A 15679-nucleotide genomic window follows, 5' to 3' on the forward strand; every position below is an offset into this window, starting at 1 on the left:
CAAAAAATATGCTCATTGCGAAAAAGACGCATTTGGACGCATTCGGAGCATTCGTACGTTAGTAAATGTGCCCCATAGTTTTGAGTAGTTGGAAAACAATGATTATGAACTTTATTAAGTTATTAATAAATTGGTTGAATAATTGAACCCAATACAGGACCCTGTGCCCCCCCCATATAGAACCCTAGTCCAATTACAGCATATACAATTGACAAATACTTTCTATACAATTTCTTTTAGTTCTTCTCTGTTCACGTGCCAAGAGCATTAGCAAGTTGCACCAAGACCAACAGTTTAGATAATGGACATTAATGCAACTACGGGGAATTTTTACAGGACTAAAGGTTGTACAGTAGGTTTTAGTTTTCACAATTCATGGTTTTAAGTACAAAAAATCTTAGTTCTTCTTGGCAGAAAAATCTCACACTTTAGGAAAAAATGCCTTAGTAGTCAAGATCAAGTATCTCAGCTATTGAGAATGCGGCCATTTTGTATCTTTGATACCAATGTTTATTCTATATCATACACTAAGGGGCAGATTTATAGAGAGGCGAAATCAGTCTATAAACCTGTTTTTGTCCAGTTTGGATTTCCACTCCTGGCAAAGCTTTTTTTAAGAGATGATTTGAGCTCCTGGTTCCTCAGACTGTAGATCATAGGATTTACAAATGGGGTTAATATTGCATAAACTACAGAAGCCACTTTGTCCCCGGAGTAGTGATCATTTGAATATGAGCGAAAGTAGTTGAAGAAAGCAGCACTGTAAAATATAAAGACGACAGTTAGATGGGAGGAGCAGGTGGAGAAAGCTTTGGCTCTTGTGTGTTTAGAAGTCATTTTCAGTACAGTGGTGATTATAGGGATGTATGGGTAAAAGGTGCCTCCTAAAATTCCTACTCCAAATAATATCGCTAAGAGAAACATAAGCAATACATTGTTGAATGTGTCACTACAAGAAACTTGAAGCAACTGGGGCAGGTCGCAAAAAAAAGTTTGCAAAACATCCGACCTGCAAAATGTCAGTTTCGTTAAAAAACTAATGTTCAATATGGAACATACTAATCCAAAACCCAAAATGATTGATAAAAGCTGAACACAAACTCTCCAGGTCATTATCTGCATGTAGTGAAGAGGGCGGCAGATAGCAATGTATCTATCACAGGACATGACTGCCAGCACGGATACCTCTGATGCACCCAAAAACATAAAAAAGAAGACCTGCGTTAAACAAGCTCTTATTGAAATTACCCTTTTTTGGTTGAGTAAATCAAAGAGCATTCTTGGGACAGTGACTGAGGAGTAACTCATATCCAGACATGCCAGGGTTCCAAGGAAGAAGTACATGGGGGTGTGAAGATGGGAATCAGTGAAGATCAGGAGAAGGATGAGAAGGTTCCCAGTCAGAGTTATAAGATAGATGAGGAGAAACACCAGGAACAGAGGAAGCTGAAGACTCGGAAGATCAGACAGACCAGTGAAAACTAAAGTAGGCACTATTGTTTGGTTTTCCATTAAAAATTGATGGTGCCTATAAAATTAATCAGTCCAGACACAATGACCATATATAAAAGGTTTGAAATAATAATAGAGACAGAACTGTATAATGTGACACCACCCCAGTAAAACAGTGTGTAGAATTCTTCTACAGAGCAGGTATTGTGAGCGATTGTGTTTCTGTACTAAGAACATTCATTGTGTGCCAACGTTTGTGAATGTGTGAGCATTATTACAGCATTTAAAAATAGTGCTTATGTTTGCGTGATTTTTGTAAATTAAGCCAAGAAAGAGATACAATGCATATGAGTCAGGGAATTCCTAGACACTAGATCAGAAGTCTTTCCTTAATGCAGAGCACCATGCCTTAATGCTTCCAAAAACATTCAAGGGAGACAGAAACTGGAAATTACTAGCAAATGCAATTTTCTACCCCAGTGAAGACCCTTACCATTTGATCCATCCCAGTGCTGGTTCTTTTCTAAAAAGTATCTGGCTATTTGGCTACAAGTGTGCTCTGTAATTGTTTGTCTCCCAAGTATTCCTTACCTGGGCACTCACACAGTACTACCAGACACACAAGAATAGTTACATTGCCCAATTGCCCATCCCAAGTCCAAGTCCATGCAGGGAAGACCTGGCAGATACAGGATGTGGTGCTCTCAAGTACCCTGGACTGGTTTATTATTAGAGACGTGGTGCAATGACCTAACTGCTCTGATCCCTTCGTTTTAGTTACAAGATCATAGAATGATTTTGATTATTAAACTTTATCTGTGGATCTGTGCGGGGGGCAAGAGCATATTATTTGAGACAGAAGTGAGTGTTTATATGGACAAACTCTACCAAAGTAGATGGTGAAAAAGGATCTGTTTAACATTTAGATGGAGGAATTGGTTACTTTTGTCTATAGCAATCCAGTGATTCTTTCATTTTATTCCTTCCAAAAAAGAACTTCATAGAAATTTTGTTATTATATGTTAATTTGTAAAACTATTAATGGAGAATATAGAAACCTGTTGTGCTCCTCAGTTTATGAAGAATAGAGACTGTGTAGAAGACAATAAACTCCATCCCATCTTAGGGGCAGAAAGAGATCAAGACCTGGGAAGCATTGTTGTCTTCTAATATTTCAATGACAACGTGGGTTTTTATGAAATCAAATCAAGTCTCTAGTCATTTTTTATTCCATCAAAGTCCAATAAACACCGCAGAAACCGATTAGAGCTCATAACCGATTAAAGCTTCTTAAAAATATTTCGTTGTGCAGAACTGGTATAAAGGACCGTTGCACTCATGGCTCATTGGACACGGGGAGAGGACAAACTGTGACAGAAGGTGTATAAGCAAAATAATATTCTATGTACAGGGAAAGCATTGCAAAAAAACCTTCCTTCCCAGACATGGTACTTTCCATAATCAAAGTGAGGGGAAACTGTGTTGATGTATAACACACAGACTTTGCAAGGGTTGATGCCACTTTGAAACTGGAATGAATGTGCAAGAATTGTTTCTAGAATTGTGCATTCTATAGTGGACCTTACCTCTAATCTCAAGATCTCTTCTGTGATCAGAATGCACACATGAGCCAATAAACCCTTTTATCTAAACCTTCTAGCTCTCCTGAGTCTCATTACATTTCAACTATTCCCAGGTCATATATATTGGCCTAACAGATTTTGTCATTGTGCTCTATACACTACTGTATATATAATGATAATGTGGTACTAAATGCAATCATTTTCCTTCCTTACCTAGATTATAGGCTTAATTCAGCTTGCCTTATCATTATATTTAGTGGGTTGAAACAAAATCATAAGAAAACTGTAGCTCATTAAGATCAGATTGTGATCTTGCAACCAGTCTTAATGGGAAAACTCATCTGACTTCATAGCTGAGGCAGAATTCACAGCTCATATTATGGTGAATACAGGGCCTTTGGTTGTGTCAGGAAGTCTTTATAAAACATAAAACACAGCTGGATATTAATCAGGTGATGCCCTAGCTGTGGGGCTTCACAAAAAATACAAAAGTATTAGGAAAAATGTGAGCCATTGAGAAGGGCTTTATGACCCTAACCCAACCATATGGTGGGCAAAGGGTAGTTGGAATTTGGGGGAAGGGTAAAGGTGGCCATACACTGTAAGATCTGCTCGTTTGGCGAGGTCGCCAAGCAAATGAATCTTCTCCCCATGTGCCTACCTATGGGCGGGCGATATCAGGCTAATTCAGTCCCTAGGGCTAAATGATCGAATTAAGATGGCAGGCATAGGCACCATCTAATCGGGGAGCACATCAATGAGCCAATGCGGACCCCAATTCCAACAGAAAAATCAGACTTGCCCTATTGAGATCTGGCCAATTTAAGGCCAGATATTGGTTGGGGAGGCTTGTTGGTGGTGCCCATACACAGACAGATAAGTTGCCAAATTGATCTAAAGGACTGACATAAGCAGCTGAAATTGCCCCGTGTATGGCCACTTTTAACGCTCTGGGAAGGAACAGGATCTACATACCATTAGATAAGCTGTAGCTTATTATGATTTACATTCAGGCAGCTGAAAGTAAAAATTATCAAACCACGTCAATGGGCGTTTTTCCACAGCTACAGCGCTACTTTTTTTTTTTTACTTTCATTTGAGTCCATGGCAGTTTTTTTGCTGTTAAACCTTGCGAAAAATGACACTCATCACTATTAATAAATTTATGAAGTTGTTATTCTAGTTTGTGAGTTTTAGCGCAGAATTGCTGTAGAAAGTAAAATTTGAGTGATGATAAATCAGCCCCCTAGACAACAGGGTACTTGTTTAATAATTTGGGGTGGTCATGTCAGACAAGTACGACCTTGGTTTTATATTGTATGATGAGCCAGGCTATAACTGATCGGTTGTCTTCCAAGTGTAGCTAAAATGAAAGTCCCAGAGTTTTCTAACTGACATTGAGATGTTCTGTAGCTCTTCTGTAAAGATAGTTCCTATTGGATCTCTAGCCATCCCTGACATACATTAAAAGAACCATCATGAGATTGGGACGCTTGAGTCTTGGGTCTAGACAAAATAGGTCAAGCTCTCTAAAATTGTGCATTATGAAATAGGAACCTTGTTTGTCAAACACTGGGAGATGAGTGGTTTAGGCCGATGCTTCTCCATTGGCCAGGGTAGTTCTAATTTGGGGGCAGCTCCAAAGAGGAGCAGTATCTACATAGCATTAGATAAGGTGTAGCTTATCATGATTTTAGTTTGAGCAAGTAAAAGTAAAGTCTAGCCTAGATACTTCAGGATCTCCCAGAAGAATGACCCCAATCAACACCAACTAAAAAAAGGAAACCAGCTAAAAGAGGTCCACATCAAGCCATTCTATCCCCTAGTGAGGTTCAAAAATTTGCTCTAAAGTAGCCTATAGCAGCTGGTAGTTTCCTTTTACTTTTAAAGCCTTGGTGGCATTCCCTGTAGGTTTATCCCAGCCATTAATAGTAGCAGTGAGCTTAAACAATTCAAGCCAATCTCTAAAACCACCATCCAATGGGTCAGGCCTAAAAATTGGTTTATGGATCTAACCCCCAGTCCCTGCAGAGCTGAAAGTGGATTGGTTTTCAGGTATTACCACCATCGGAGTCAAGGCCTACAATGGTTGAGTGAATGCAGAGCTCTCTATATTACTAGAACATGTACATTAGAACCATAAAAGAACAAACACAGTAAATATAAAAAAAACACTTTAGGATGGAACCACCTTGCTTATAATCTCAGTACAGGGTTCCGTTAGGGTTCCGTTGACCCAGGCTTTCTCACTTGTGGGAGGAGGACGAAACACTAGAAATCATGCTCTATTCAAAGGGAATGGGAATTACTGATATGCACTGATTAATGCTCTTATTAATGGTATAATTAGTCTGCAATATATTCAGTTCCAAGTGCATAACCTCACAGTTTTCAACACTGAATCTAATCTAACACTTATGGTAGATGCCAAGGCTGCCATTTCATCCAGATCCTTCCTAAATGGATTGAATTATTTTACATAGGGGCCCATTCATTAAAACACAATTTGTTTTTTGAGAAAAAAAATCATATTTTTTCTAATTTATAGAACTTTTTGTAATGTCCACAATAATTTCGTTAAAACTCCACGACTTTTTCGTGGTTTTCATTAACTTCCACTAAAAAGTCGTATTTTTCGCAAAGACTACGACCATTTTGGAATCCATTCAAGCTTTGGTATCATGACTATCTTTTGCCCAAGGTTGGAGCTGCAGAGTGCCATTGAGTCCTATGGGAGACTTTCCTTGGGCCGGGTTGGAGCTGCAGAGTGCCATTGAGCCCTATGGGAGGCTTTCCTTGGGCCGGGTTGGAGCTGCAGAGTGCCATTGAGCCCTATGGGAGACTTTCCTTGGGCCGGGTTGGAGCTGCAGAGTGCCATTGAGCCCTATGGGAGACTTTCCTTGGGCCGGGTTGGAGCTGCAGAGTGCCATTGAGCCCTATGGGAGACTTTCCTTGGGCCGGGTTGGAGCTGCAGAGTGCCATTGAGCCCTATGGGAGACTTTCCTTGGGCCGGGTTGGAGCTGCAGAGTGCCATTGAGCCCTATGGGAGACTTTCCTTGGGCCGGGTTGGAGCTGCAGAGTGCCATTGAGCCCTATGGGAGACTTTCCTTGGGCCGGGTTGGAGCTGCAGAGTGCCATTGAGCCCTATGGGAGACTTTCCTTGGGCCGGGTTGGAGCTGCAGAGTGCCATTGAGCCCTATGGGAGACTTTCCTTGGGTCGGGTTGGAGCTGCAGAGTGCCATTGAGCCCTATGGGAGGCTTTCCTTGGGCCAGGTTGGAGCTGCAGAGTGCCATTGAGCCCTATGGGAGACTTTCCTTGGGCCGGGTTGGAGCTGCAGGGTGCCATTGAGCCCTATGGGAGGCTTCCAAAATCATGCTAAGTCTGAAAGTTTCGCCCGCCGCTTACGAGCGCTCAATACAAACAAGTCGTGACAAGATACGAGCGCATTGTAATGGCTACGAAAAACTCGCGTTTTTTCGCGCAAATCGTATTGGTAGCGAAAAAGTCGCGATAATTTCCGCAAAGTCGTAAAGGAAAAAGTCGATTGGAAACAATTTGGAGTAACCACGATAATTTTGTGGTTGCGTTCCGAAAGTCACAAATTTTTCGGATCTAAACGTTCGTAAACGGCGCAACAACCTTTCTGGCTTTGAAACTTCAATGTATGATGTTGGAAGCCTCCCATAGGGCTCAATGGCACTCTGCAGCTCCAACCCGGCCCAAGGAAAGTCTCCCATAGGGCTCAATGGCACTCTGCAGCTCCAACCCGGCCCAAGGAAAGTCTCCCATAGGGCTCAATGGCACTCTGCAGCTCCAACCCGGCCCAAGGAAAGTCTCCCATAGCGCTCAATGGCACTCTGCAGCTCCAACCCGGCCCAAGGAAAGTCTCCCATAGGGCTCAATGGCACTCTGCAGCTCCAACCCGGCCCAAGGAAAGTCTCCCATAGGACTCAATGGCACTCTGCAGCTCCAACCCGGCCCAAGGAAAGTCCCCCATAGGACTCAATGGCACTCTGCAGCTCCAACCCGGCCCAAGGAAAGTCTCCCATAGGACTCAATGGCACTCTGCAGCTCCAACCCGGCCCAAGGAAAGTCTCCCATAGGGCTCAATGGCACTCTGCAGCTCCAACCCAGCCCAAGGAAAGCCTCCCATAGGGCTCAATGGCACTCTGCAGTTCCAACCCGGCCCAAGGAAAGTCACCCATAGGACTCAATGGCACTCTGCAGCTCCAACCCGGCCCAAGGAAAGTCTCCCATAGGGCTCAATGGCACTCTGCAGCTCCAACCTGGCCCAAGGAAAGTCACCCATAGGACTCAATGGCACTCTGCAGCTCCAACCTGGCCCAAGGAAAGTCTCCCATAGGGCTCAATGGCACTCTGCAGCTCCAACCCGGCCCAAGGAAAGTCTCCCATAGGGATCAATGGCACTCTGCAGCTCCAACCCGGCCCAAGGAAAGTCTCCCATAGGGCTCAATGGCACTCTGCAGCTCCAACCCGGCCCAAGGAAAGTCTCCCATAGGACTCAATGGCACCCTGCAGCTCCAACCTGGCCCAAGAAAAGTCACCATACTGAAGCTTGAATGAATCCGAATCTTTCGTACTCGGCGCGAAAGCTGCGAAAAAGTTGCGACTTTTCGCGCAATTCGTAACAGCTACGAAAAAGTCGCGACATTTCGCGAAACATTCGGAATGGCTATGAAAAAGTCGCGACAATTAGCCGAAAAATCGCAAAATACAGATCATTACGAAAAAAACGCATTCGGCCCGACGAAGGGGCAGATTTATAGAGAGGTGAGAATAGAGAATAGAGTTCACCACAGAAAATCAGTCTATAAACCTGTTTTTTGTCCCGTTTGGATTTCCACTCCTTGCAAAGCTTTTTTTAAGAGATGATTTGAGTTCCTGGTTCCTCAGACTGTAGATCACAGGATTTACAAATGGGGTTAATATTGTATAAAATACAGAAGCCACTTTGTCCCCGGAGTAATGACCATTTGAATATGAGTGAAAGTAGTTGAATAAACCAGTAGAGTAAAATATAAAGACGACAGTTAGATGGGAGGAGCAGGTGGAGAAAGCTTTGGCTCTTGTGTGTTTAGAAGTCATTTTCAGGACAGTGGTGATTATAGGGATGTATGGGTAAAAGGTGCCTCCTAAAATTCCTACTCCAAATAATATTGTTAAGAGAAACATAAGCAATACATTGATGAATGTGTCACTACAGGAGGCCTCAAGCAACTGGGGCAGGTCACAAAAGAAACTTTGCAAAACATCCGACCTGCAAAATGTCAGTTTCGTTAAAAAACTAATGTTCAATACGGAACATACTAATCCAAAACCCAAAATGATGGATACAAGCTGAACACAAACTCTCCAGGTCATTATCTGCATGTAGTGAAGAGGGCGGCAGATAGCAATATATCTATCACAGGACATGACTGCCAGCACGGATACCTCTGATGCACCCAAAAACATAAAAAAGAAGACCTGCATTAAACAAGCTCTTATTGAAATGACCCTTTTTTGGTTGAGTAAATCAAAGAGCATTCTTGGGACAGTGACTGAGGAGCAACTCATATCCAGACATGCCAGGGTTCCAAGGAAGAAGTACATGGGGGTGTGAAGATGGGAATCAGTGAAGATCAGGAGAAGGATGAGAAGGTTCCCAGTCAGAGTTATAAGATAGATGAGGAGAAACACCAGGAACAGAGGAAGCTGAAGACTTGGAAGATCAGATAGACCAGTGAGAACCATCACATACGCTGTTGTTTGGTTTTCCATTCAATGCTGATGTTGCCTATAAAAATAATCAGTCCAGACACAATGATCATATAATATATAAAAGGTTCAAAATAATAATAGAGACAGAACTGTATAATGTGACATCACCCCAGTAAAACAGTGTAGAATTCTGTATGTCTCCCAAGTATTCCTTACCTGGGCACTCACACAGTACTACCAGACACACAAGAATAGTTACATTGCCCAATTGCCCATCCCAAGTCCAAGTCCATGCAGGGCAGACCTGGCAGATACAGGGTGTGGTGCTCTCAAGTACCCTGGACTGGTTTATTATTAGAGCCGTGGTGCAATGACCTAACTGCTGTGATTCCTTAGTTTTATTTACATCATAGAAAGATTTGGATTACTAAACTTTATCTGTGGATCAGTGCGGCGGGCAAGAGAATATTATTTGACACAGAAGGAAAGGGGTTTTTTAATCAGTAAGGGAAATAATTCTCTCTGTGAGTGTGTTTATATGGACAAACTCTCTACCAAAGTAGGTGGTGAAAAAGGGATCTGTTTAACATTTAGATGGAGGAATTGGTTACTTTTGTCTATAGCAATCCAGTGATTCTTTCATTGTTTTCCTCCCAAATATGAACTTGGTTTATACTAATCTAATCCATGAAATATGTTCATCTGAAAAACTATTAATGGACAATATAGGAGCCTATTGTAGGTGATTTACTTTGTGATTTAATAAAATACCAATCAAACATTATGGAAAGAAAATAAAAACCTGTTGTGCTCCTCAGTTTATGAAGAATAGAGACTGTGTAGAAGACAATAAACTCCATCCCATCTTAGGGGCAGAAAGAGATCAAGACATAGATGACTATAGCCGTTTTATATAAAACCTTACTACTGTAAATGTAGCAATGGATTGACCTGGGAAGCATTGTTGTCTTCTATTATTTCAATGACAATGTGGGTTTTTATGAAATCAAATCAAGTCTCTAGTCATTTTTTATTCCATCAAAGTCCAATAAACACCGCAGAAACCGATTCAAGCTCATAAACTTATTACATATACTTCTTGTTTGTGCAGAACTGGTATAAAGGGCCATTGCACTCATGGCTCATTGGATACGGGGAAAGGACAAAATGTGACAGAAGGTGTATAAGCAAAATAATATTCTATGTACAGGGAAAGCATTGCAAAAAACCTTCCTTCCCAGACATGGTACTTTCCATAAGCAAAGTGAGGGAAACTGTGTATATAATAAATAAGTTTTGCAAGAGGTTGATGCCACTTTGAGACCACAGCATGGTGGAACTAGAATGAATGTGCAAGAACGTAAAAAAATTAAACTTGGAAATCAAAACAAACTTGAGAGCTCATATTCAGCATATACTGGTGGAACACGGTGAAGATGGAATCAATACTCTAGTAGAATAATACAACCAAAGCATACCTTAAAGCTGACACTGAATGGATTGGACACAAAGACAACATTTCATAGAAAATTACAATCCTAGTCAATCCTCATATGTCTACTCTGTGCCTGCCTTGATGTGTATTCTTCTTTCTGGAATAGTGCATTCTATAGCAGACCTTACCTCTAATCTCAAGATCTCTTCTGTGATCAGAATGTACACATGAACCAATAAACCCTTTTATCTAAACCTTCTAACTCTCCTGAGTCTCATTACATTCCAACTGTTCCCAGGTTATATATACAGTATTGGCCTTACAGATTTTGTAATTGTGCTCTATCCACCATTTGTGATCATAAAGTTATACTAAATGCTAACATTTTCCTTCCTTACCAACAAGTTAGGCTAAATTCAACTTGCCTTATCATTATATTTAGGTTATTGAAATAGTATGGAAACAAAATGGTTAGGAATTAGGAAACTGTAGCACAGTAAGATAAGAGGCACTGAATGTGATCTTTAATGTTGCAACCAATCTCCTCTGACTTCATAGCCAAGGCAAAATTCACAACTCATACACATATCCAAGGCTATTGTGATACTAATATCTACAGTTAGTACTAGTGGTTGTATATATAGTGTATGTATGTGAGTGTATAGATTGGTAGGTGTGGGTTAAGTGTGCTGGGTTTACTTGGATGGGTTGAACTTGATGGACACTGGTCTTTTTTCAACACTATGTAACTATGTAACATGGTAAACACATGCCCCCAAGTCTTTATGTTTATTCATTTACGTAAAACATAGCTGGATATTATTATTATTATTTGGCTTCACAAAAACTACCAAAGTATTAGGAAAAATGTGAGCCATGGAGAAGGGCTTTATCACCCAACCCAACCATATAGTGGGAATAAGGTAATTCAAATTTGGGGGCAGGGTTAAAGCTCTGGGGAGGAACAGGATCTACATACTATTAGATAAGGCAAAGGTTATTATCATTTAAGTTCAGGCCAATGAAAGAAAAGTCTAGACAAGATACTTCAGGATCTCTAAAATTGTGTATTATGAATTATGAAATAGAGGCCTTGCTTGCCAAACATTGGGAGATGACTGGTTTAGGCAGTTCCTGTTGGCTGCTCCTCCAGTGGCCGAGTTAGCAGCTCCATCAAGGGTGTGTAGGTCTAGAATCCTCAGAAGAATGACCCTGTCAATATCAGCTAGAAGGAGGAGGCCAGCTACAAGAAGGCCACCTTAAGCCAGAACTGGATTAAGCAAAGGAGCAGACACTCTATTGCAGCCCAATTGAGTGAGGGCCTTCAAACTTGTATGACATTAGTCTCCACAATAATCTAGTCAATTCCTCACTCACACCAGTTGTCTACAGTGAAGTTTAGCATATCAGAAAAAGAGTGCAGGCAATGGAAAGTGGCACCACAGTGGAGCAACTATAAAAAGCCATGTAGTAGGCTATAGCAGAGTTGGGGAGAGCAGAGAAGCATCACTGCTTACGTAGTACACCCAAAACTTGCCCTTTCCTAGCCTATCCCATTCCACTAACTTGCCCAAGCTCAGTGATGCTCTGCTTGAGGGAAGCTTCATCACAGTGGTCTACTGTAAAGTTTAGCATATTGGGAATGGCGTGCAGCAGGGAATAGTACAGAGAAGTGGCACCACAATGGAGCAACTATAAAGAGCCGTATAGTAAGCCATGGCACAACTGGGTAGTGCAGGGAAGCATCAGGTTCAATGAGCTCATTGGAAAGCTGTTTAACATTGATGGTGCAGTATGGGTGACAGAAGAAAACCCTGGGGCTTAGTTTATAGCAGCCACGTACAAAAGACTGAAAAGAGGCAAGATGTGGCCAGAACATCACCATGAATAATGCAAAGCCGGGTCTGTCAGGGCCCCTTCAGTAGGAGTATTAAATAATAAGAGTTAATTCGGGTTAGGGTTACTCGGAATTAGAAGTAGACCTTATGGGCTACAGTGGGTACAGCATGGAAAGGTGTCTAGTAGCTGCACAATGACAGCTAAACATAGGGTGCCCCTGGCCTGTCAGGGTCCCATCAGTAGGAGTAAAGTTAACTACTACTAAGTGGGCATGCAGTACCTGAAGCCAGGAGCTCCACCAACAGGATGGTATCCCCAATATTTCTGTCAAGGGAACCAGGCAGAACTGCTGCTAATATGGTACACCCAAAACTTTTCTTGCCACGGAAACAAAGCACATGACTGTGAGATCCCCTGGGGTAAGTTCAAGTGCAGGAGGCACACCACTGTCTGTAGTACAAAGCCACTGGAGGTGGGATTGCTACTGGGCTAGGGGTAATTAACGAATGCAGTCTGGCTAAAATGGAAGCAAATTTTGCACTTCTTGAAGTACTTTCATTCAACCATGCTTATTGCATGTCTATATAGTGGGACTGAAACCCATTGGGTGGGTCCATCCTCAGCTACAGGCATGGGATCCATTATCCAGAAAGCTGCAGGTTACTCCAGATTACAGACTCAATTTTAAGCAAATAATTCTAATTCTTCAAAATGATATCCCTTTTCTCTGTAATAATAAAACAGTACCTGTACTTGATCCCAACTAAGATATAATTACCCCTTATTGGGGCAGAACAGCCCTATTGAGTTTATTTCATGGTTAAATGATTCCCTTTTCTCTGTAATAATAAAACAGTACCTGTACTTGATCCCAACTAAGATATAATTACCCCTTATTGGGGGCAGAACAGCTCTATTGGGTTTATTTAATGGTTAAATGATTCCCTTTTCTCTGTAATAATAAAACAGTACCTGTACTTGATCCCAACTAAGATATAATTACCCCTTATTGGGGCAGAACAGCCCTATTGGGTTTATTTAATGGTTAAATGATTCCCTTTTCTCTGTAATAATAAAACAGTACCTGTACTTGATCCCAACTAAGATATAATTATCCCTTATTGGGGCAGAACAGCCCTATTGGGTTTATTTAATGGTTAAATGATTCCCTTTTCTCTGTAATAATAAAACAGTACCTGTACTTGATCCCAACTAAGATATAATTACCCCTTATTGGGGGCAGAACAGCCCTATTGGGTTTATTTAATGGTTAAATGATTCCCTTTTCTCTGTAATAATAAAACAGTACCTGTACTTGATACCAACTAAGATATAATTACCCCTTATTGGGGGCAGAACAGCCCTATTGGGTTTATTTAATGGTTAAATGATTCCCTTTTCTCTGTAATAATAAAACAGTACCTGTACTTGATCCCAACTAAGATATAATTAGCCCTTATTGGGGCAGAACAGCCCTATTGGGTTTATTTAATGGTTAAATGATTCCCTTTTCTCTGTAATGATAAAACAGTACCTGTACTTGATCCCAACTAAGATATAATTACCCCTTATTGGGGGCAGAACAGTCCTATTGGGTTTATTTCATGGTTAAATGATTCCCTTTTCTCTGTAATAATAAAACAGTACCTGTACTTGATCCCAACTAAGATATAATTACCCCTTATTGGGGGCAGAACAGCCCTATTGGGTTTAATTAATGTTTAAATGATTTTTTTAGCAGACCTTAGGTATGGAAATCCAAATTACAGAAGGATCCCTCAACCGCAAAACCCCAGAAGGGAATCTACTGACACTGGGGAACCCTGGAGCTTCCATTACCCTAAACATGACATAAATTCATGATTCCTACAGAGGTTTTGGTCAATGGTGCAGCAGATTTGTGCCAAAAGATTCACAAGATAATGCACAGTATTATAACCTTGTTTTATTAATGTCATTAATTGTTGGTCCAGTTTATCCAAGGTTTGACCGAATCTGTAACGCCCTTCTTAGTGATATTTTAAGTTCTTGGTTCCTCAGACTGTAGATCAGAGGGTTTAAAAAGGGAGTTAATATTGCATAAAATACAGAAGCCACTTTGTTCTTTGCATAATGATCATTTACATTTGAACGAAAGTAGTTGAAGAAAGCAGAGCTATAAAATATAGAGACCACAGTTAGATGGGAGGAGCAGGTGGAGAAAGCTTTGGATCTTGTGTGTTTAGAAGTCATTTTCAGTACAGTGGTGATTATAGGGATGTATGGGTAAAAGGTGAGTCCTAAAGGGCTTCCTCCTAACAATATCCCAAAGAGAAATATAAGCAATACATTGATGAATGTGTCACTACAGGAGACCTGAAGCAACTGGGGCAGGTCACAAAAGAAACTTTGCAAAGCATCAGGCCTGCAAAAGCGCAATTTAGTTAAAAAAAGAGTTTGCAACAAGGAGTATGCTGCAGCAATAACCAATAAGATTAATACCAGCTGAACACAAACTTTCCAGCTCATTATCTGCATGTAGTGAAGAGGGCGGCAGATAGCAACGTATCTGTCACAGGACATCACTGCCAGCAGAAACACCTCAGATGTACAGAAAAAAAAGAAGAAGAAGACTTGAGTTATACAAGCTGGTACAGAAATGATTCTTCTTTCTCTGAGTAAATCAAAGAGCATTCTTGGGACAGTGACTGAGGAGAGACTCATATCCAGACATGCCAGGGTTCCAAGGAAGAAGTACATGGGGGTGTGAAGATGGGAATCAGTGAAGATCAGGAGAAGGATGAGAAGGTTCCCAGTCAGAGTTATAAGATAGATGAGGAGAAACACCAGGAACAGAGGAAACTGAAGACTTGGAAGATCAGACAGACCAGCAAGAACCAACACATACACTGTTGTTTGGTTTTCCATCTCACTTTGATGTTGCCTATAAAATTAACATTCAGTGTGGGACTGGCCTTCAGAGATACCAGGAAAACTTCCAGTGGGCCCAGGTGTCAGTGGGCCCTACGGGTCCTAACCATTACGCTTATTTCATGGTCATTCTCTATTTCTGTATGAAAACAAAAAGTCTAATTAGATGAAATGATACAATGTTAAGATAAGAGACAAGGACAGCAAGAGGTTAAATGAGGACATAAGTACAAATAATTTGGAGAGTGGGCCTATGGTCTAGGGCAGGGATCCTCAACCTTTTAGACCCATGAGCCACATTCAAATTTAAAAAGTGTTGGGGAGCAAAGGTTCCTGGGGGTGCCAAATAAGGGCTATGATTGGCTACTTAATAGCCCCTAGGTGGACTGGCAGCCTACAGAAGGCTCTGTTTGGCATAATACTTGGTTTTTATGCAACCAAAACTTGCCTCCTTACTAGAAATTAAAAAATAAGCACCTGTTTGAGGCCATGGGGAGCAACATCCAAGGGGTTGGTGAGCAACATGTTGCTCACGAGTCACTGGTTGGGGATCACTGGTCTAGGGTTTTCTGGAGAGCCCCTTGCATCCCAGTCAGACACTGTTAACATTTGCCTGTTCCTGACCACACTTCTGCCTGATCCTTGTCTGCACCTCGAATTTGATTATCTGTACTCTGTAGTTTGTAGGGCCCCAGCTAGGACCGCAGAAGAAAGTTCCAGGTCCCCAAAAGGTCTTCG

General features: G+C 41.4%; 1 protein-coding gene across 1 annotated transcript; it reads right to left on the reverse strand.

Moving 5' to 3' along the window:
• Positions 1–561: 561 nt before the first annotated feature.
• Positions 562–14851, reverse strand: LOC116407800 (olfactory receptor 3-like; the record flags this gene model as incomplete). The annotated part of the gene is made up of 2 exons (XM_031893826.1): positions 562–760; positions 14331–14851. Coding segments are annotated over 2 exons (720 nt in total), but the record flags the coding sequence as incomplete, so codon positions are not given.
• Between the last annotated feature and the right edge of the window lie 828 nt (positions 14852–15679).

Source organism: Xenopus tropicalis, chromosome 9 (genome assembly GCF_000004195.4).
Source record: "Xenopus tropicalis strain Nigerian chromosome 9, UCB_Xtro_10.0, whole genome shotgun sequence".
NCBI classification, from domain to species: domain Eukaryota; kingdom Metazoa; phylum Chordata; class Amphibia; order Anura; family Pipidae; genus Xenopus; species Xenopus tropicalis.